The sequence below is a fragment of the Lissotriton helveticus genome, chromosome 12, assembly GCF_964261635.1.
Source record: "Lissotriton helveticus chromosome 12, aLisHel1.1, whole genome shotgun sequence".
In the NCBI taxonomy this organism is placed as follows: domain Eukaryota; kingdom Metazoa; phylum Chordata; class Amphibia; order Caudata; family Salamandridae; genus Lissotriton; species Lissotriton helveticus.
The window spans coordinates 464,083,360-464,105,064 of NC_136073.1; the positions used below are offsets into that span (position 1 = coordinate 464,083,360).

Here is a 21,705-nt window from a genome sequence, read left to right on the forward strand (position 1 = left end):
TAAGAAAACTGAAACCCTTTATCTCAGAAGCGGATCTAAAACTTGCTATCCAATCGCTAGTTATCTCGAGGATCGAATATGGCTGCACCACGTTAGCTGGCCTACCGAAAACATCCACTGCACCACTAAAAGCCTGTCTCAACGCAGCGGCAAGACTCATCACGGGAACGAGGAAATTCGATCACATATCTCCTCACCTGAAGGCACTAAACTGGTTACCTTACGAAGCTAGAATTCAAATGAAGATAGCCTGTATTACCCACAAAGCGGTCCACTACAACACGCCTAGATATCTAGCCAAGAAAATTAAGCTATCGGGAGGTAACAGACCAACTAGAAGCGCTAAAGAGTTACTATTGCAGCCGGCCTTCTTCCGGAAGAAAAAGACCTATGACCGAGCATTCGCCGGAGCCGCCCCCAGAGTCTGGAATTCACTCCCTCCTAACATCAGGAAGATTAAAAATACTGCAACATTTAAACGGGAACTGAAGAGCCACATGATGAGTAAATGCCCTACATAGAGAGGCCTAGTAAAGTAAAAGTCCACATTTGTAAAGCGCACAATCACCCGTAAGGGTCTCTAGGCGCTGGGGGCCGTCGGGAAGATTAAGCGAGCTATTGCCCAGAGTCACATGGTGCTAGGCTAATCTGCCGCCGGAGCCGGGGATCGAACCGTGATCCCCAGATTCCAGCGTCAGTCGCCCTGGCCGCGGCGCCACACCTCTTCCCACAGACCATTGGTATGAACATTTACGCCAAAAGAGGATCGGACTCTTCATGAATAATCTGAAGATCAATAAGACAAATGACTGATTACCGTTCAAGCCTCGGCTGTACACTTTACTGCTACCTCATATTTATGTGATCTCTACACTGTATCTCACACCCAAAAAGATATTACCTCTACCTTACTTTGTTTATCTTTATGATCCTTGCTACTAGCTAAACCCATTCAACTCTTGTTGCTAATTACTCAGGTAATTGTACTGATAATACTATGTAACCCTACCTCACCGAGTTGACTGTATGACTATGACACAAGCTAAACCTTATGCACCTCTTAATGCTAATTGCACAGGCGTTAGGAATATATTTATCTAATCACCCTAGATAGCATATCACCTTCTACCTTCATATCTGTGTTGCTGTTATAATTGCTACTATAATGTCAATCTGTAATCTTCTATGTTAAGCGCTCTGATACCCACGGGTCTTGTTCGCGCTATATAAAACACTATAAATAAATAAATAAATAGATATGTGCTGCACCGTATCTCATTGTTTGTACCTGTAGAGCCATATCTTTGTGCCTAGCTGGTTGTTTGGATTAGAAGGAGCTCATCTCTCCCTTACTGTATGTGATGGATCACCATGTTGTGACTCCATCAGACCTTCTCAGTTGTTGTCCCCAGTGCTAAATCACTGGCCTGTCCCATATGTCTTCAGTTGTGACCCTTCAGCTGTTAACCAAATCTTTGTCGGAGTAGCATCATTTATTTCGGTTTCCTTAAATTTTCTTTTCGCAGCATCAAACTCTACCTTCTTTGTTTACAAAATACTGTTGAATAGCCAGAGTACAACTGGTGTTCTCATTTGCAGTCAGCCCACCATTTTGTAGCCTACTGTAAGGTGCTCTGGCTGTATAATTAAGTACCATGGTGATGAATTGCAATTGGGGATGCACCTGGTGGCTGGCGAGAGGTTGGTAACCTATGTGCACTGTAGTGGTTACCCAGTTTTAAACAAATGTCTCTACACTCAAACACTAGTTTTGGAAAAATCTGCAAAGCAAATACTATTACTACTTAAAAGACCCGCTGTGCTTTGAGAACGATCAGAAGTGATGTTCTAGAGCTGCTGAACACTTAAGTTGGTCGACTGTCACAGTTTTTACCCTTTTTTAGGGCTCGGCTGAACGCGCGGAAGCGCGTCTCCGCCGAGAACTTATTGTGGCCGTGTCTCCTTTCCAGGAGACATTCCTGGCCGCGCGCATCGCCTTGGAGGCGATTCGAAACGAGCACGCGAACGCGCTCGCTGCATTCACAGGGCTCGGCTGAACGCGCGGAAGGAACGGGGACTGTAATGCTATGCCCCTTGTCCTGCACATGGAGAAAGGATCTTTGCAGTACTTGCTTTGCAGACTAGTTGCTGCAGCCTGCACTGCATGCATAGCGCTGAAAAGTTAACTCTTCTCAGGCAGTCTCTATACGTGCTCCTTGTTCATTAGCAAAGGTACTACAAATTAAACGAACTAGTTATATCTGTCCTGTTGATATACGAGGTGCAATAATGCAGGAACCCTGATTGAACACATAAAAGAAACGAAGGGATGCAATAGGCAGCGCGGCGATGGGAAGAGCTTCCGGGGAGGAAGAGGTTCCTATATTTACCCACCCTGTGCAGACCTCAGTGCTGAGGGAATTTGGTGGGCAGGGTGACGAGTGAGGGGCCTGTGCGGTGCAGCAGCAAAGGCAGATTGCTGTTCTCTTTCACAGGCGCGTCCTGTGCGACCTGTGCCACCAGAGGGGACGGTGCAGTCACAGCACAGCTCACATGCAGTGTTTACCTTTCGCCCGGACCCTACACTGCCGCTCCTCATGTCCAATCTATAAATGCGCAGAGGTGACCCCGCCCCATTCTTCTTACCTTGGTGAGCTGGGCGATCTTTTTGCACATTTTCGTATGTATTTCGTGTCCGTATTCCTCGGAGGGGTCCGGGTGCTCGGTTTTCGAGCCGTTGCAGGTCGCGGGCGGGTGCACCTTGCCCGAAGCCATTCTATTTTCCGAGGTGGTTTGCAGTCCGGCTCCTGCCCTGTCCTCCGCGGGCTGGCAGCTGCTGGAAGGCTTCTCGCCCAGTGGCGGGCGAGCGGAGGCGGCGCAGGTTTCGCGCACAGGCTCGCTCCTCTCAGCAGCCGCCGTCTGACGCCCCTCGCTCCGGCGCTGCAGATCTCCAGACCCTTCATCAAAGCAGCCCGGACAGGGCGAAGCGTGTGCGAGGCTTCGTGGTGTGTTTTTTTGGTCCGCTCTCTGACAGAAGATATGCCTCCGATGGCCTGCGTGCTGCGAATTCCTGGGAGCACCCACCGCATTACTGTGCCCGAAGCCATTCTATTTTCCGAGGTGGTTTGCAGTCCGGCTCCTGCCCTGTCCTCCGCGGGCTGGCAGCTGCTGGAAGGCTTCTCGTCCAGTGGCGGGCAATGAGCAATGCCAATAACTCTACCTTTAATGATGCCGAGACCATTGCATTGTAAATGCTTGTTACTAATTCCTTACCCTGCATGAGACTGATTCTCTGCATGTTAGCCCTAAGCAATCTAGTCGCTGTCTATTTTATTTTACAGTGTTGACCTTGAGTCCTGCACCACCAGCGTCTCTTAATGCAAGGAGGAATCTGGTTCTTAAGCTGCAAATATTTTAGTCTCCTGAAACTCCTCAGTGCGCTTACTGGAAAAAATTGACAATCCAAGGAAAAGACCCTGCGCACTCACTTTCAAAGTTTGCTATACCTCTGACGTGCACATTCAGTATACATTATGGGGGGGGACAGGGGGGGAAACGTGGGGTCGGGTACTGGGAAGTAAAGATTCACAATCCAAGCACAAACCACCAATACTCCCCTGTGCCCTTTTCCTTGTCCCTTTGGGTCATCCTGAGGAATGCATCTTTGATTCTCTTTCCCTTGTGGGACTTTGCGCTCTTACCCCTCACCATTGTTGAATAGTATATGTGCACTCAGATGCATCTCTGAATATGTGCTGTGCGTCATTTTAAGAAAGTATTCTCTTTTTGCATGGTTGTCCGCACGTTTTGCTAAACTGCTGATGTACTTTGACTGAGGGTGCCCTGGGTTCCTGCCAAACAGGTACCCAGGGCCTAAGTTCTTTCCCTAAAACTGCATTTAAACAAAACCCAATTGGCACTCTTTGGCCATACGTCTGTCCCTTGTAAATGGTACCATATGTACCAAGGGCACTGTGGCCAGAGAAGACCTCTAAGGGCTGCAGCACTTATTGTGCCACCCTTAGAGGCCCTGTACCTTGACACATACACACTGCCATTGCAGGCTGTGTGTTTTGGTGCAGAACAAAGTGAGGAGTTGACATGGCAATCATCCCTGTGTGCCTTGCCTACAACCCACTGCCAGACATAGGACAGCCACCCCTCTAGCTGGGCGCACTATACCAGTGGTGAGGGTACAGGTGCATGAGCCCTGTACGGCTACAGTTTCTAAACCAATTCTTAGACTTTGTAAGTGCAGTACTGCAATTAAAATGGTGCTGGGAGTTTGTCATTATGAACTCCACGGCACCATGATTGCTTTACTGAAAATTGGGAAGTTTGGTATCAAACTTCTCAGCACATTAAATCCACACTGATGGCAGTGTGGGATTTAAATAAAAATACACTCAGAGGGCATCTTAGAGATGACCCCTGAAAAACGACCTAACACTAGTGTCCAGGCTGAGTGGCTGCTTGCCAGCTGTCCCCACCAGATATGTTTCTGGACCTCTGGGTCGAGAGCCTGCTGCTCTCAGGGGTCTGAAATAATGCACATCCTGGGACGAGGTGCCAAGCCTCCTCCCCCGGGATGGGCAGGGTCCACGAAGGGGAAGCTTCAACGGCTTAACGCCTTTGTGAGCTAATACCTGCCATTACTGCTTCCAGCAACTGGCCTCCACCGGTTTGACCCCCACTTTGGGCTGGAGAATCGGTGGGAAACCCAAGTGAGGAAGGGAGGTATGCCCACCTTTGCCAACCCCACCCCTCAGGTGGGGGAGGCGAGGTAAAACACAACTCAGTCCGTGCCTTCTTGCAGATGATCGGACCCAGCAAACCATAGTGCGGCATATGCCCCCTTCCCACTGGAGGGGGCACAATAGGGGGTGTACCCACCTCAAGGAAGAGACCCATTGGTCCCAACCTTTACTTACCTCAAACACCCCATATCTAGTATTTAGGGGCAACCCTGAACCTTGCCTCCTCAGAGAAGAATCGACAAGAAGAAGTAGAGAAGAAGCTTTGTTGAAACTAAGAAGAGGAGGACGCCCACTGACTTTGCCCCAGCCCTACCGGCCTGTGTCCCCACCTCGCACCTGCTCCAGTGAAATCCCGGTGTGTCCAGCAGCCTCAAGTCCCCGAAGGACCTGCCCTGCCTTTCAAGCCAAAGACGTTGTCTCCCATGAGCACCGGATTTGCTCACCCACAGACTCCGGCCCCAGCCAAAATTGCGAGTCTGCACTCGATGCCCACGGCCAGAGTTCAAGTGGCCCAACCCCACGAGGAGGTCTCCCTGGGGATCCTGACCTGAGATCTGGTGATCTCTGACCTGCCTCGACTCTCCAAACGACGCCAGTCTCTTTCTAGAGGACCCCTACTACTGCAACCGAAGCTGGTAAGAAAACCCAACCCCTAAAGACACCCCTGCACCCGACGTCCCATGGCCTTGGATGGCCCAACCAATGGTGTCCCAGCATCCCCAGGCAACCCAACTTACCTCTCCAACCAGTGGTCACCTCCAGAAGATCTACGTCTCTGAGCCTGCAGTCTTTATTGAAACCGGATAATCCACATTGAAAACAACAGGGCACCCGACGCCAAAACAGTACCCTGCACCCATCCGCCCCAGCGCCGCTGAGGGTGTACTTTGGGTAATTTGGGTGCTAACTCTGATCCCCCTTTGCCCTGAGCCTAACACCAGGAACTTTGCTCCGACAACCTTGTGGCCTGCTCGTTGGCAGCCACCAAGCGGAGGCCTCCTATCCCCCATTGGATACATTGAACCTCAGCACTCTGCACTCAGCCGCCCTAGTGCTGCTTTGGATATTTGAAGAATGCATCCTTGACTCTGGGGGAACCCTGGTTCTAACCCCAGAATACCAACTCCCAGAAAGTTGTACTTACCTGGAAACTGATAACTCTGCTTCCTTCCTTAGAATTGCATTGTCTGCTTTTCTTGTTGTAAGGAGTTGGTTTTGTATGAAAGCTGCAAATATCTAAAAACTGCTTTACTTACCTTTTCTCTATCAAATTTCACAGTGTGATATCTAGGCATATTACACGGAGTAGAAAAATTAATCCATAAAGTAATCTGAAAAGTAATCTAAGTAATTTTCACTGTAAAGTATTTACTTACCTGTAAAAAGGTCTTTTTCATTCAGCTTGCTCGTATTGTTCAACTTGCCTTGAAAAGTGTCACTTCCTTGTGCCAGGCTTGCTTGGTTCTAGAAAATAAATATAACTAAATAATATTTTTTATACAAAGAATTGGTCTGAGTTCGGTCTTTTAGCGTGTGACATCATTTGCTGCCTTTGTGTGTGTACAACAAATGCTGTCCCCTCTATAAAGCCTTACTGCTTGCCCACACTACCAGAAATAGAGAGTTAGGTGATATCTACTTTTACCTCCGCCTACCTTTGGGGTTCCACTGGACTCTGTGACACTATACCTCATTTTTGAATAGTATATACAGAGCCAGATTCCTACTGTCATTCTCAGGGGCCTGGACACAAGTGGTTCTTGGGTACCATTGTCTAGGAACCTGTTGGAAGGAGCTAAGGTAGTGTGGCCACTAGGCATATTTGATTAAACAGTACAGCTGGGGGAGGAGGGGTGGGGGGGGGGGAGAAGAAGGTCAGAATATTACATTTGTTTTTACGGACCTCATGCTAGACATATGCATACACTAGGGGGAAAAAACAATTTTTGCATCCAAGTATTATAGCAAGGTACCAGTGGTAGGCTGAGAGAGCTTTACAATAATGTAGTATGCTCAGATAGTTCTCATAATGGACTCCAAGAGCATTATTACTGGAGCCCAGGAACAAAGGACTTCCCAGAAGAGGTTGACCGGTCACAACAGGGTGGCCAGGATTAACTCAAGTGGCGGCCTTGGTTCCTTCCAACCTTGCAATACATATGTTTGAAATCTGTTCCAATGTCATATGAAAAGATGGATCTCCTGTCTAAGAAGTAAGCTTGGTCCTAGATCACACTCCTAAATTGCCCAGCTTACCATTCCCTGAAATTGTGTGCAATATCTTAACAGTACATGCCTCACAAAACATGGTGGAAACTGGTGGGAATAGTTGTTCATGTAGAGAGCGAGACAGAAGAAGAAAGTGCATTCATGGAACTCTGTTTCAGTTTTAAAGCAAGCCTGTATTTCCAACTAGTTGTGATCATGGGACTAAGCATAACAGAATTGCCACAAAGGAAAGTTTTCTTTTTCAATCTTGATTGGGCGTTTAACAAACTGTCATCTTGTCTTTGTTTTTTGTACCAATATAGCCAGCTGTCCCTGTTACCTTGACTGGTTTGAGGTCCCACATTACTTTATTTAGCTAAACTATTGGTGTAGTTTTTCATGTTTCATGTTTGTTTACACAGACCTCTTGCATGGCCGAAGAGTACCATAGGGAATCTATGCTGGTAGAATGGGAGCAAGTGAAACAAAGAATCCTTCACACTCTTCTAGCCTCAGGGGAGGATGCTCTTGACTTCACTCAAGAAAATGAGGTAAGATAAGAATTAAATGAGGAGTGCACTGCTTTTCTACAGCCATATAACACCTACATGATCTTTTCACATCATATATGTTGCAAAAACGGTCACATCGAAATACAGATGATTATAAATCAGTTTTAAATATATACATTGGGTGAAGGTTGCAATGTATGTTCTTATTTGCTATGAAGCTTTGCACATTACCACTCGTAGTCAATGGCCTCTTCAGAGAATTTAGCTAAGCAGCAGAATATATCTTATACAAAAATTAGTGGCTGTTGGAATTTGCTGAAAGCAAGGACTGGTTCGTGATTTGGCTGTATTGGCAACAGTTCAGTCTAAGGTGAACAACTCAGTTTTTAGGACTCGACTAAACCAAAGACATTTGGGTTCAGTCGTGGATGTGGGGCCATATTGTAAAAGCAAATTCCCAGATATCTTGCCAGCCTGCTTATGTCTTTGTAAGGCTCTTCAGTGTTTCATATGAGAGGAAGCCATCTTCATGTTGCTGGGTGGAAAGTAGTGAGAGACCAGTATCGGATGGAGCCAATAGAGACTGATGCATAGGGTTTAAATTTTAAACTGAAACTGGGAGTGATTTCATTGTTGGCTTATTTTGGTCCTAGAAGTGCAGGTAGTCTGTACCAGAATACCTGCTTGTTTCTGGGAAGTGCTGGTACTCTCCAATTAAATGTATTACATCATGCTCGAGAAATGCCGGTACTCTCCCTCTCAAAATAAAAAAGTGCAGGCCCATTTAAAGCTCTGATCTGCCAAAGTTCTGGTACATTTTGGCTAGCTTGTTCCGTATCCTTAGCAGTTTTTTTGTAAGGTTGGTGTAAATGAAATTGCTGTAGTCTAGCAAGCCGTCACGAGGGCTCATCTACTCTTTGGTTGGCTTCGAATAAGAGGACGTTCATTTTCTAGAGGTACCAGAAAATGCCAGTTGACACCCTACTACTGTATTGATTTGAGATGTAAAGATAAGCCTTGAGTCCAATGATATACAGGATATTTTCTTTCTGTGAGGGAATGTGGTTTAAACAGTAGCTCACCAAGAACTCTCCCTCCAAAAACTGGAGTCTCTGGGTTTTTCTCATTTCAAGCAGCGAAAGCTCTACTCCTTCCATTGTGGTATGTGCTCAAGACACTCTGTGAACTTTATGCTGTTCTCCAAAAGTATTTAAATTTGACTGTCATCGGCATATGTTCTGAAGTTCATTTGGTATTTCTTTTATATCTCTGTCAGAGAAATGTGGATAATGAAAAACAAAGGTGTTAGAAGGTGGTTCTGACACTCTGGGCAGCCCGGATTTTTCGCTTTTTGCGTACCTTTTTGTTGAGCTTTTACTGTGGGAGAGCCTCATAAGTTGGGACTCACCCACAGTGAACTCATGAAGAAAGAGACTTCATGTGAATTTTACTGGTGTCCTCCTAGCTTGACCAGGCCGCTGTGCAGCAGATGGAGTAAGGGGCGCCGGGTTTGTTACATGCAGACACATGTGTACTTGCATGTGCACACGTGTGGGCTGCGCAGGGGAGATTCCTGGTGTGCGCAGCCCAGGAGCCGATACAAAGAGAATGGTGTGGCAGGACTTATGCAGAATTGGGTGGTGACATGGAATAGGCTTTATACACTGGGAAGAAACATGTCACGAAAGTCAGTGTGTTTTACTGTTTTCTGTTCATTATTCTCCTATGGGGATGTGGAGCCCATGGGCTAGTGACACTTTCCTAAGGCCTACAAATTCCAGACATGCACTAAAGTCCACTATAACTGGTGTGAGAAGAAGTATTCTGCAGAGTCCCAAGTCATGTTTGTACTGCTTTTGGGTCATCCAGAAATTGTATATTTCTCTGAGTCAACCATAACAAGGGCTTGGCTGGGGGCTTAGCCCAGAAGACTGGATTAATCTCCTTCCTTCCAAAAGCAAAGGCCTCCTGTCCACAGTGAAGATGGGTGGAGCTACAGGCTTATTCATCAGCAGCTGTCACCGGGTGCCAGGCACCTAGCTGCACAAGGGAGAAGGCAGCTCTGGGGGGGAAGGGGCTTCCAGAGACCATGTGGCAGGAGACTGGACGACGCCATCTTGAACCAACCCAAAGGCCTGGGCAGGAAAGAAGGTAGCAGGGACAGTGAAGTGATGTGTGTCACTGTTTGATAGGACAAAGAGACTTCTGCCAGCCCCCTCCCCAAACTTTAAAAAGTGTTTGCTCAGGATTAGAAGCTCTCTGGGGTGTGTTCTGCTGAGGCAGAGGGTGCTGGAGCCTGGCGTAATGGGCAGTTGGAAGGAGGTACCCCCGGACTGTCCCAGGATCCTGAACAGCGCCAGGAGAAGAGACCAGTACCAGTGCGCAGAAGCAGAGGCCTCTGCGCAGGGAGAAGAGAGGCCCTGGAGAAGAGTCAGACGAAAGGCTGGCGCTGGGATCCAGTGAAGAGAGCTCCCTGCTGAATCCCTCCTCTGAGAGGCCCAGAGGGCGAAGGAGAGTGCTCCCAGTGGCTGGGAAGCACCGCCAGCAAGAGGAGGCCAGAATTGCGAAGATCGGTCCCCTGGAGGCTGAGAAATGCCCCCCCCCAGAAGGTAGGCGACCGTTGACCTCTGACAGACTGACGACTAAGCACGTGGGGCTACGCCGCCGGTCTTGGATATGCCCCCGTGTGGGTCAGGTCCCGGCGGCTGCCCCTGGAAAGAAGTAAAGTCGGGGAGCGCCGTCGTGCTCCCCGTGAGCTGGCCCTGGAGGGGTGCCAGGAGCCCACCCTGGCCCCCAAAAACATCGGTGGAGGGGGAGCGCCATCGCGCCCGCCTCCTCGGAGAGAGTTCAGGGACCCAGTATCTGAACTCCGTGCCCCGATGGAGATGGCGCTGCGGAAGAGGGGGGCGCGCCGTCGCGCAGCCCCCCTTGCTGTAGAAATCATAGCTGCCAGCCCCCTCCCCAAACTTTAAAAAGGGTTTGCTCAGGAGTGTGTTCTGCTGAGGCAGAGGGTGCTGGAGCCTGGCGCAATGGGCCGTTGGAAGGAAGAACCCGCTGACTGTCCCAGGTTCCTGAACAGCGCCAGGAGAAGAGACCAGTACCAGTAAGCAGAAGCAGAGGCCTCTGCGCAGGGAGAAGAGGCCCAGGAGAAGAGCCAGACGAAAGGCTGGCGCTGGGATCCAGTGAAGACCGCTCCCTGCAGAATCCCTCCACTGAGAGGCCCAGAGGGCGAAGGAGAATGCACCCAGTGGCTGGGAAGCACCACCAGCAAGAAGAGGCCAGAATTGCGTAGATCGGTCCCCTGGAGGCTGAGAAATGCCCCCACAGAAGCTAGGCGATCTTTAACCTCTGGCAGACAGACGATGAAGCACGTGGGGCTACGCCGCCGGTCCTGGATATGCTCCCGTGTGGGTCAGGTCCCGTGGTTGCCCCCGGAATGAAGTAAAGTCGGGGAGCGCTGTCGTGCTCCCCATGAGCTGGCCCTGGAGGAGTGCCAGGAGCCCACCCCGGCCCCCAAAGACAACGGTGGAGGGGGAGCACCATCGCGCCCGCCCCCTCGGAGAGCGTTCAGGGACCTGGTATCCGAACTCCGGGCCCCGATGGAGATGGCGCTGCGGAAGCGGGGCGCGCGCCGTCTCGCAACCCGCCTCACAGTAGGAGTCATAGCTGGGGAGTGCTGTTATGCTCCCTGTGAAAATGGCCCTGGTGAAGAGGAGGAAGGGGTGTCCCCCTCACGGACGAAGTCAAGCCTGGGAGTGCTGTTGCGCTCCCTGTGAAGTACTCAGGGGCCCGGGACCCTGCCCCCGGGCCCCAATGGTGCCTGGGGTTAACAGGAGCTCACCCTGGCCCCCGCCGATAAAAGAAAAAACTGGGAGCGCCGGTGTGCTCCTTGTGAAGAGAAGGAGGAGGGGTAGTGCCGCCGCGCTCCCCTGAGGCCAGCGGAACCAGCGCAGGCCTCTGTGTCTGCCCGCCGGAGCATGCAGACCAGCAATGCGGTGCTGGCTCCTGTGGCAGCACTCGAGGGTGCTGGCCAGGGGGGGAGCCAGTGGGAGCCACCGGGGGTGGGCTCCCCAGGTGGCTCTCCATCGAGGTGACAATGCGGGGCCTGGGTGGGAATGGGTGCCGCGAGAAGAAGAGCGGCCGGGGGTGGGCCCCCCGAGCCGCAAGAAGAACTCACCACGCAGGAGCAGCCAGGGTTGGGCTCCCTGAGCTGCAATGGGTCCCCTGGTAGTCCGGGTGGGACTAGGCCCCACACTAATGAGCAGGATGCGGCGAAGCCGCCAATGGGTGATTGTGGCTCTCCCCGGCGCAGCGTTGGAGCCGCTACTAGAATATGCAAGAGTTCCCACAATGCCTTGCAGGCCAGGACCGGCCTGCAAGGGCAAACAATGTTTCCTCTGCTTGTGGTGGCCCCAGGAGAATGGGGTTACCACCACACGTATGCAAAGGTGCAGAGGGAGCTGCAGGAGCAACGCAGTCTCCCCCAGCACGAAAGTGAATGTCCCCCCCCTAAGTCTCATGGGGATTTCAAATGAATAACCCCTCAAGGGCTCAGCCAGCATTTTACCACCTCCTGGGCTGTAACTTTGGTTCTACAGCTGGAGGTGTTTTGAGAAGTACACCAAGTGATGAAGGGCTGAGTTAGGGATGTCTGGAGACTGGCATCCCCTGGAGGTGAAGAGGTGTAATTGCACCAGAACTGCATTTACTAAGGTTTTTTCTTTTAGAGGGACTGGAAGTCACGTGTAATGTGGAGTACCTGTGTAAGGTGATGTCATAAGCCAAATGGGGTTATGTTGCTCGACATTCCTATTAGGGTGTCTGGGCTGTATATGCTTAATCCTGTGATTCAATTTGTGATGCCTTTAGGGGCTGTAATTGCAACACATTTAATATCCAACAAATGTGATGAGTACTGTTATTCTAAAATGATGATTAAACATGTGTTCTTGCTGCTGCGCTTAGGTGAAGAACCTAGACTGTTTTTTTTTTGTTTTTTTTTTAATAAACCTTTATTTGTTACGTAAAGCAGTTACAATCACGGGCCTACAACCATAACGGCCGGCCTTTAATCCAGAGACGGTAAAAGCAAATCAATCAAGCCATAAGAATGCAACAGTCTGCCTCCCAAATGCCCCATCGTAGCTCAGGATAATGTCTGTACCATATTGGTACCAGGATTAAAGAGGTTTCTTTTAAATTTTAGGAAGGAGCAGGAGCTAGTGCCGCACAGTCAAATAATACCAAAGCAAGGGGTTATCATAGATCAGGATATTCACAGTCAGGACTACTGCAAGCAGGGCGTTGGCGTCAGCGCACATTAATCAGGATAAACAATAAGCTGTACATTTCGCCCACCAATACCTTTTATGTCCGCTGTAACATAAAACTTTATAAAGACATCCACCCTTGTAAGTTGAACCACTAGAACGTACGGAGAGCAACCTATTGCTCGGTTCCTAGAAAGAGAAGAAAAAAAAAAAAAAAAGAGGAAAAGGAAAGGGAAAGCCAAGAGAAACAAACGAGAAAAAAGAGGCCCTAGAAACAGAAAAGGAAAAAACAGTAATACCCCTCCCCTAACCCCCCACCCTGCACCCCTGCCTACGGCTACGGCCTCCCCCTTAGCAGCGTGCCTGTCGCCCAGTGTGTGGAACCCGAAATATAGAAGAAAGAGAAAGAATAAAAGAAAAAGATATAGATATATTGGGGGGTCCCCAGTACAGGCCCCCGCCCCCCCCCCCCCCGGCGTAGCTTACAATTATAACAGCGCTGTGGCAAAATATCAGGACACCAACCAAAACAGGACAGCAGTCGCCACGCCAGCACACCAAATCACCCAACCTCGATAAGAGCCCCCCTTTCAGCAACTGAAGAAGACGATCACCATTTTGCAAACCAGACCCACCCGGCCATAATCAGAGACGTGTCCCAGTCCGTTCAATGCATAGCCAACAATCAAAGTACAGAAGTAAAATAGGCAGGGACGCCCGGAGGAAGGCAGGAAATCTTGCAATACACCAGGACACGACACACTCCAAAGCCGTTAACAGCCCACGACCATTTCCCGAGCAGTAGGACAAAATCCGGTTCAGAAAAAGGATGCAGTCCGCTTTGCCTGGGTAGCATGACGATATCAGCCATCGGAGAAAGGGCGACAGATGAGACCCCACAAGCCTCACATCCAATGGAATCCCCGACCACTCCATGCACCCATGGACCAGGCGCCATTTCGACGATTCGCTTTGTAACGACCCAGGAGTCCCTACGCACAAACTCTCACTTATCAGCTACATGTAGGGTCGTGTGAAAACACTCATCCGGGTATCACCTGAGATTGTAGAAGGAGTCACCAAACCAAATTCACACGGAGAAAATACCGGCATCAGGCTTTCTTGTACTTCCACATGCGCCGGGGTCTGATCGCCATGTCAACCCAAACCACAGTGCACGGGGGGGGGGGGACATACGATCTCCACGCTCCGGTTGAGATGCAGGCGCCATCACCACGGGTGAGTACGGCTCCACGAGGACGATGCTTCCAAAAGGGGCTCACGGCATACGTGCCGCCGGAGCCCACACCTGAGCCGCCATCTTGTGCATCGTCCGAGCGTCTCCCCGGTTGCACACGATGTGGTAGCCATCTCCACTTCCCCACCGATGGTCCCATCCATGCCATCCAGTGCATCCAAGCAATACCAAGTCGCCAAGTATCAACCGGCTCCGATCATCTGAAGTGCGGGATACAGTCAGCTGTAAGCGGGTCGCACGAAGCTCCATCAGGGAGACAAAGAGCGGCGTCGTTCGTCCTCGTTCCGCAAGGCAGCAATCGAAGGAAGGGGGGGGCCTGTCCGGCATGGGGGACAGCACACAACAGCGAAAGCAAGGTTCACGTCCGGGGTAGGGCAGAATGCCTCGGCGGGTGACCGGCACTTTCCGGGTCCTCCCGGCCGTTGTTATTCCACTAGCGGCCGGCAACAGTATCACGCGAGGTCCCAGCTCCGGACCTCACGTAGGCCACACCGACCGGGAGGACATATCTCCGTCCCCAGAGCTCGGAGAGCCTCCGGAGTCACTCTCGGCGGGTCAGGTCCCTCTCCGACATTCGAGAATATATCGGCAGCGCCGCCTCGACAGCTGGATCCGGCAGTAGGGGGAGAAGGTCGACGGAGCCGGGAGCCCGGGCGACCATCTTGGTCGCTGACCTGGCTCCGCCCCCAAGAACCTAGACTGTTAGCCCTTAAGACGTAGAGGTGTATACTTCATGGTCAGTAGGAAATGCTTGGTCAGGGTTGTGTCACCAGGGAGATGTTATGCAATGTCACAAAGTAATTCCAAAAGCTTATGTATATTTTTAAATTGGTGCATAGTATTGAGTAGTGTGTGTGTTTAATAAATGCTCTCTTACTTTTATAAAATGAAGTACAGACTGGACAATCAATTATTGAGTGTTATTGCTGAACACCTGTAATGGCGATTACTAGCCCACACCACCTCCCTTGAGTAAGCCGCAGTCTGCTCTGCAACGCTACCCTCTGGGAGTCAGGCGCTACAATTGGGTGTTTGGTTCCCAGTGAAGGACAAATGTAGTCATGTTATTTGTGCAGGCCTCACAGATACTGCCTTGTTTTCCAACAAAAGGTGAAAAGGTAGACTCTTGCAGTATTGCACACAATAGTTTGCAATCCATTTGTTTAGTTGATCCAGTTCAAACTGGTTTGCTGCGAATTAGGAGCAAGGTCAAATCCACTCGATTGTCAAACCTGATGTCGACTCTGAGAGCATACTTATTGTTATGGCTTGTCCCATTGTATCATAGGCAGCTATGAGGGTTGGGTATCCGGGTATCTAGCTCACCATTGTCAAGGGCGATGAGTGGATGTTCTCCAATATTTGCAAGTGTCAGCAGATTTAGTGCCCTTACAGTGTCTAAAGCCTGAACAAAGGTCTATGTGGATGTGGTTTTGCAGCACATGCTCTTATAGATGTTTGTTCACCTCCATTTCGAGGATTATGCTTCATTATGGTGTGTTTGTCATCTGTGTTTTTAGCTCACCAGTGCCCTTGGATCTTCCATTTGATTAGTTGGAAACCAGGTAATGATCAAGTGTTTGTCAGGTCAGCATGCTTCCTTAAGAAGGATGCATTTATCATGTTTGTGAAAACTTTAATTGATGGGAAGAATTGCATTATGTGTGTTGCTGCATGTGCTTCCACTGGCATTGAAACGTTCGTTTTTTACGAAAGTTTTGCGACTTCCTCCTCAGTCATAGGCTTGAAGAATGTGAATAAGGATTAAAATGGTGGGGACAAGTATATTGAAGGTTTTGTGTTTTTTAACTACTTGTTTTGAGAGATTTTGGCCTTGCATTCCAGGCAATACCCTCCGAATCAATACTATATTGGTTCAGGTTTTTTAATGGCTTCTGGGTAGACATTACCTCAAAAACACAAACTTTTTGTTTCTTTGGTTCTGGGCCTCGTTATTGTTAAAGATTGATGACTTGGTATCGCCATCTGTCTGCTGGTTGTGGGACCTTGTCTGCATTGCATATAATCTTGCAACAGATATGTTTTAAAATTTTTATATTTTTTATATTTTAGCCACTTTACCATTAACTTCATACAGCAACTCCATCTACTACAGTACATCCTGACAAAGAAAGCAAGAAACTCGATTCAGTCGGCAGAAAAATCTGTGGAATCTCTGCAATTTCTATGAAAGCTGCAAGTGCAACTGCTGTCCTAGGTGCTATGATAAGTTTCTTTGGGACTGCATTCAACAGTTTCTAAAAGAACATCCTAGAGACAGGCGTTGGGATTTCCAAGAGATCATTAATTAAGGCATGATGATGTGAAACCAAGTTACTAACGCTGCAGCCGCTTCTGCCACTAGCAGCTCATGGTTATTGCCATGGCCTAGCTTTTTGGCGTTTATCTTGGCTGAGACTCACAGGCTTGAAACTGGAAGCCTATCACTGGATCCTAAACCTACCCTTTTCATGTAGCAGTTTCATACGTCTTTCATACGTCTTTATTTCGATTTTTACATCATAAAAACCAGTTTACAAAAGGGAATAAAACCAGATCATATATACATAAAATTTAACAACATCAGATTTCATCCAGAATTCATCATTTTAAGACAAGAATTAAACAGGGAATTTTAAAGACTTAGTATGAAAAAAGCTATCCAAATAAAAAAAATCTCTGTGCATGAGGGTGTCTAGCCCTAATGACCCAGGCCCACCCTAGGTACTTTGCTACTCCTATGACCACGGTCTCTGAGGTGTTTGATCTTAGAGCCCACAATGCCTCTACACTCCCTCTAATATTCAGCTGGCGACAGATGGGCCTAATCCATTTATTCCTAGGAGCTGAATAGGCCGGACAAGCAAAGAAAAAATGACCCACACTCTCCTTTTGGTCATGACACCAGGGACAGTACTCAGTTGTATAACCATCCCAATTCTTGGTAAAGGACCTCACTGGTAAGGACACCACTCTAAACTGATGGTATAATTTTTTGTCCAGGCTCCTGGTAATAACATCCCAATAGTTCTCGAGTAGGGGATCCAATTTGTGCACCAGGAATCGACCCGTTGGGGTGGTGGTATCTGACAGTGCAACAAATTGGATTCTAACAGAAGCCCAGAAGAGCATTTTAAATTCTTTTTTAGAGGGAAACACAGTTGACCCCGGGTTGGCCCACAATTGGCTAAGTCCCATACTTTCCAAGATTACTTTCACCTCCCGGAGCCATGGGATCTTGCCAGAACCCATGGTTGATCTCACTTCCGCTAGTTCGTTAGCAAAGAGACTTAGATCCGGCGACGTCCAGATCCGTCTCCACAATGCTACGAGCCGGTACCGTGCCATCTCATTTATCGGCTTACAACCCATATCCAACAAGAGGGGTTTAATTGGTGTGGATTGGGGTAAGCCAACCAGTTTACGCAGAAATTTGTTTTGAGCCCTTACTAGGGGGGTTAAGTCCTTGTGACCCCATAGGTCAGCCCCATACAAAATTGCAGAGCTAATTTTTGCTTCATAAATCTTTAATACTGGCAAAACCCTTTTAGTCAAAGACATCCTTTGCTCCTGGATTAGGCAAACCGTTAGACGTACAGATTTTAAGTGGATAGCGTCAACCTGTGGGTTCCAGCGTAGGCGATAGTCTAAAGTCACTCCGAGATAGGTCATAACATCCACTTGTTCAAGGGCGACTCCATTCATGCTAACATAGCTCTTAATAGGACGATTTTTTGTTAAAACCATAAATTTAGTCTTGCTCACATTTATTTGCAGATCATTTAGTTTACAGAAATCCTCGAATCTGTTAATCGCCTTTTGGAGACCACTACGTGTCTTAGAGAAGATTAAAGTATCATCTGCAAAGATGAGCAATGGGAACTTAGTCCCACCCAGTATGGGTGCATCGGGTGGAGTGTCTATGAAAAATTTCACCACCTGATTAATAAATAATAAAAAAAGAGTTGGTGCCAAGACGCACCCTTGACGGACACTCCTCGTGACGGGAAAGCTGTCCGTTACCTGCCCCAGTCTCCCCCACCTTAGCAAAATTGCCTTCATGCAGTCTTACCAGGATTTCAAGGAGAGCGGACGGCAGTCCTAGCTTATCTAGGGCAGCCCACAATTTTGCCCTTGGCACAAGATCAAAGGCGGACTTAAGGTCCACAAATGCGGCACAGATGGTCCCTCCGCCCAACAGCACCACCTTCCAGTATATCAGAACAAATCGGAAGACCTGGTAGATGGTGCTAATGCCTGATCTAAATCCAGCCTGTAGTGGGGAGAGAATACTCTCCATCTCCATCCACCCTTGAACCCTGGCTAGAACCATCCTGGCAACGATTTTCTGCAGGGAATCTGAGACTTATGGGGCGATAGTTACTAGGGACCGATCGATCCCCCTTTTTAAAAATGGGAAGGATTTTCGCTCCTTTCCATGACTCTGGGATCCTAGCCCCCTTAGCAATAGCGTTGGCGACCTGAGTGATATAAGGGACCCAAAGTTGGGGATCAGATTTAAATAAGTCAGCCGGAATACAATCCATCCCGGGAGCTTTCCCTACTTGAACCGACCGGAGTGCAGACCCAGTGTCATCATTCGTAAACACCAAAGGAAGACAGAGAGATGGATGCGATGGGACCCGAATCACCGGGGCGTCGCAAAAATCATGTTCGGGGTATTTAAACTGAGACGAGAAAAAGTCCACCCATGCTTCCACCGAGACATGATTAGCTGGGGACTGTGAGTCTGGGTTTCTGCCCCATTTAACAACTTCCCAGAACTTGGTTTGGTTAGAGGAAAGACTAGCCTCATATAAATCTGACCAGTAGCACTCGTCCCACTCTCTCTTCGCCTCCCACTGTACCCTTTTATACAATTGTCGCGCCAGTTTGGTGTCGAGGGTTACCCGTGATTTAATAGCTTTTTTAAGCCCGCTATATGCCTCCCTGCATTTTTTATTATACCATTTCTTCTTACTAGGGCAAAGTGTTTTCTCTTTCCCGGGCTTCGGAGGTAGGGTAAGGAGAGCCTTCAATTTGTTAAAACACTGCTCGTGTAGATCACTAATCAAGTGGACTACTTCCTACCTGGAAGGTAGGTCATGTATGGCACTCAAAGTTTTTTTTTTTTTTTTTTTGGTGTTCAAACTGCTTTATTGCATAATTAGGAAAGTACACTGCTGTGCCCGCCCACATCCCGGAGGCCGGCAGCGTCAGAGTCAAAGCAATAAGGAACAAAAGCTGACAGTGATAGACACAGCCTTGTTACCGGCATCCCGGAGTCCCGGCGGCGACAAATCGTATTTAGAAAGGGGTGCCTGGCGAGGGAGGGGAGAGCAAAGGAGTGGACCGGAACGGGAGGGGAGAAAAAAAAAAAAAGGAAGAGAGGATGAGGGGGGGAGGGGAGGGAGAAAGGAGGAGAAGTATGCACATTTCAGGATTTACAGCAGTAGAACAGGTTTTTCATTGATGTCCCCCCAATTCTTATCAACCCATAACAGTAAACAATAAGAAAAAAAAGAGGCCTTATACACATGTCCGAGTGAGAAAAAAGAGTTCAGATCTATACGGTTGCTCATGGAATAATATACATAGGTCGCAACATGGCACTGTGGTAGCGGTCATGGCATCAGTTATGCATGTACAATAATAGGGTAGGGGTCGTGTGTTGTGTCCCAAGGGAAGTGTTAGTTATAAGAAAATGTGGGAATGTGATGCGCAGTGGGTGGTGGAAAATCAGCCACTCGCACTATGTGTCGTAGCAGCGTAAGCAGTGTAACAGGAGGGAAGCATGCGTTAGATCGGGGACTCAGGATATGCGTGCGCCAGGAACTAAGGCTTCTTAGTCACCGGGGTAGATAGCCCGATCGGTCACCCTCCCGCTGTCATTCCGAGGCTGTGTCGTCGTCAGCCTGAGCCAGCAGGTAGGAAACCAGTGGTTCCCAGATGTCTTTGGGCCTGCTTGGGAGCGACAACAGTTCTGAATAAGTGATATGTTGGACCTGACAATAAGTCATATCCGAGAGCCAGTCCTTAAACTTCGGCGCCCTGCCACGGCCCCAACGACATGCCACACGTCGTTTAGCCAGGAGCAGAGCAGTATCAATGAATTTCCTGCTGGGTTTCGGAATATGCGGCGTGTGTCCCAACAGTGTGATACGTGGCTCCGCTTCAACAGTGACCTTAGTTATCGCTGTGAGAGCATCGGTCACCTGCTGCCAGTACGCCCGAACTGCCGGGCACTCCCAAGCAAGGTGCAAGAAGCCTGCATGATCAGCTCGACAGCGTTCGCATTTGTCAGTATCGGCAAGTTGGAACCTGTATTTTTTGACCGGAGTGTAATATAGCCGTTGGAGGAACTTATAGTGGATCATCTTAAGTCTGCTACTGGCTGATATCCTGGCTGTGAGGGTGCAGCAGTATTGCCATTGTTCATCAGTGAGCGCAGAAGGCAGATCCGCGCTCCAGGACGCCCTAGCACCCGTCTCAAGAGGGTCAATGTCTGACCGAAGCTGGCGGTACAGGCCAGAGACCAAATGCGCCCCATCTTGCGAGTTAAGCAGAAAATGCAAAGGGCACAAGAGTTCTGGTTCATTAGGATAATCTGGAAGGATATCCTTCATCCCCTGTCGGAGGCGAATGTAATAGAATACGTCGAGTGGGGAATGGTCGTGAGTGGCAAAGAAGATTTCCATGGATTTGAAAACTTTATTTGCGAAAAGATCACCCCAGGTGCCAATATGTAACCGTTCGCAAAGCAGCCGGAAGCCACGTTCCTGCAATAGTGCGAGCGAGGGATGGAATGCCAGGGGGAGGAGGGGGGAGTAAGGGAAAGAGCAGGAGAGCCTCCTGGCCAGGCGGCGCCAAGCATCCAAGGTGCAGGAGACAGACGTGTTTGGAGTCTGGATAATCGACTCCGGACAATGGAGTAAGCCATTAAGCGGTATGGGGTGTACTATCCAGTGCTCCACCGCGAGCTGCGGCATAAATGGCGTGGGAGCCATCCAGTGAAATGCATAGTGGGCCTGTGCGCAAAGGTAGTAGGCTTCAAGGTCGGGGACATCAAAGCCTCCAGCCTCGTAAGGTAATATGAGTGTAGCCCATTTCAGCCGTGGGGTCTTGCCCCCCCAGAACAGGCGACAGAGCTCCGACTTCAGGGTCTTGAAGAAGAAAGCACCCGGGTAATACGGGATATTCAGAAAGAGGTAGAGGAAGCGGGGCAGCACCACCATCTTGATGAGGGAAGCCCTACCAGCCATGGAGAGCGGTAGTGCGATCCAGCGGTCGACCGTGGCTGTAAGGGTTGTGATTGCTACTCCGTAGTTGGAGCGAATTGTCTCCTCCCGATCCCGCGAGATTTGTATGCCTAGGTAACGGAGGTCCGAACGGCACCATTCGAGTGGATGGTCAAGGGGAAAGTCGACCACGGAGTCGGTGAGGGGGAAGAACTGCGACTTGGACCAATTTATGTGTATCCCCGACATGCCCCCAAAGGCCACAAATTCTCTCAATAAAGGGTTGAGGTGAAGGTGAGGGTACTTGACATAAAGGGTGATGTCGTCCGCGTATAGGGACACATCTATTTGGCGTTGTAGGCACCGCACGGCACTCTCCCGATGTAGCTGACGGAGCCGACAAGCCAGAGGCTCAACCGCAATCGCGAAAAGGAGGGGGGACAGAGGACACCCCTGACGTGT

General features: G+C 49.3%; 1 protein-coding gene across 2 annotated transcripts in view; it reads left to right on the plus strand.

Moving 5' to 3' along the window:
- NUP93 (nucleoporin 93) overlaps positions 1–21,705 on the plus strand; it is a 655,917-nt gene that overhangs the window by 212,073 nt on the left and 422,139 nt on the right. For both annotated transcript variants that reach the window (XM_078671250.1, XM_078671251.1), the window contains exon 5: positions 7,388–7,516. In XM_078671250.1, coding sequence (XP_078527376.1) covers positions 7,388–7,516 — 129 coding nt within the window. The remainder of the gene's footprint in view (positions 1–7,387; positions 7,517–21,705) is intronic.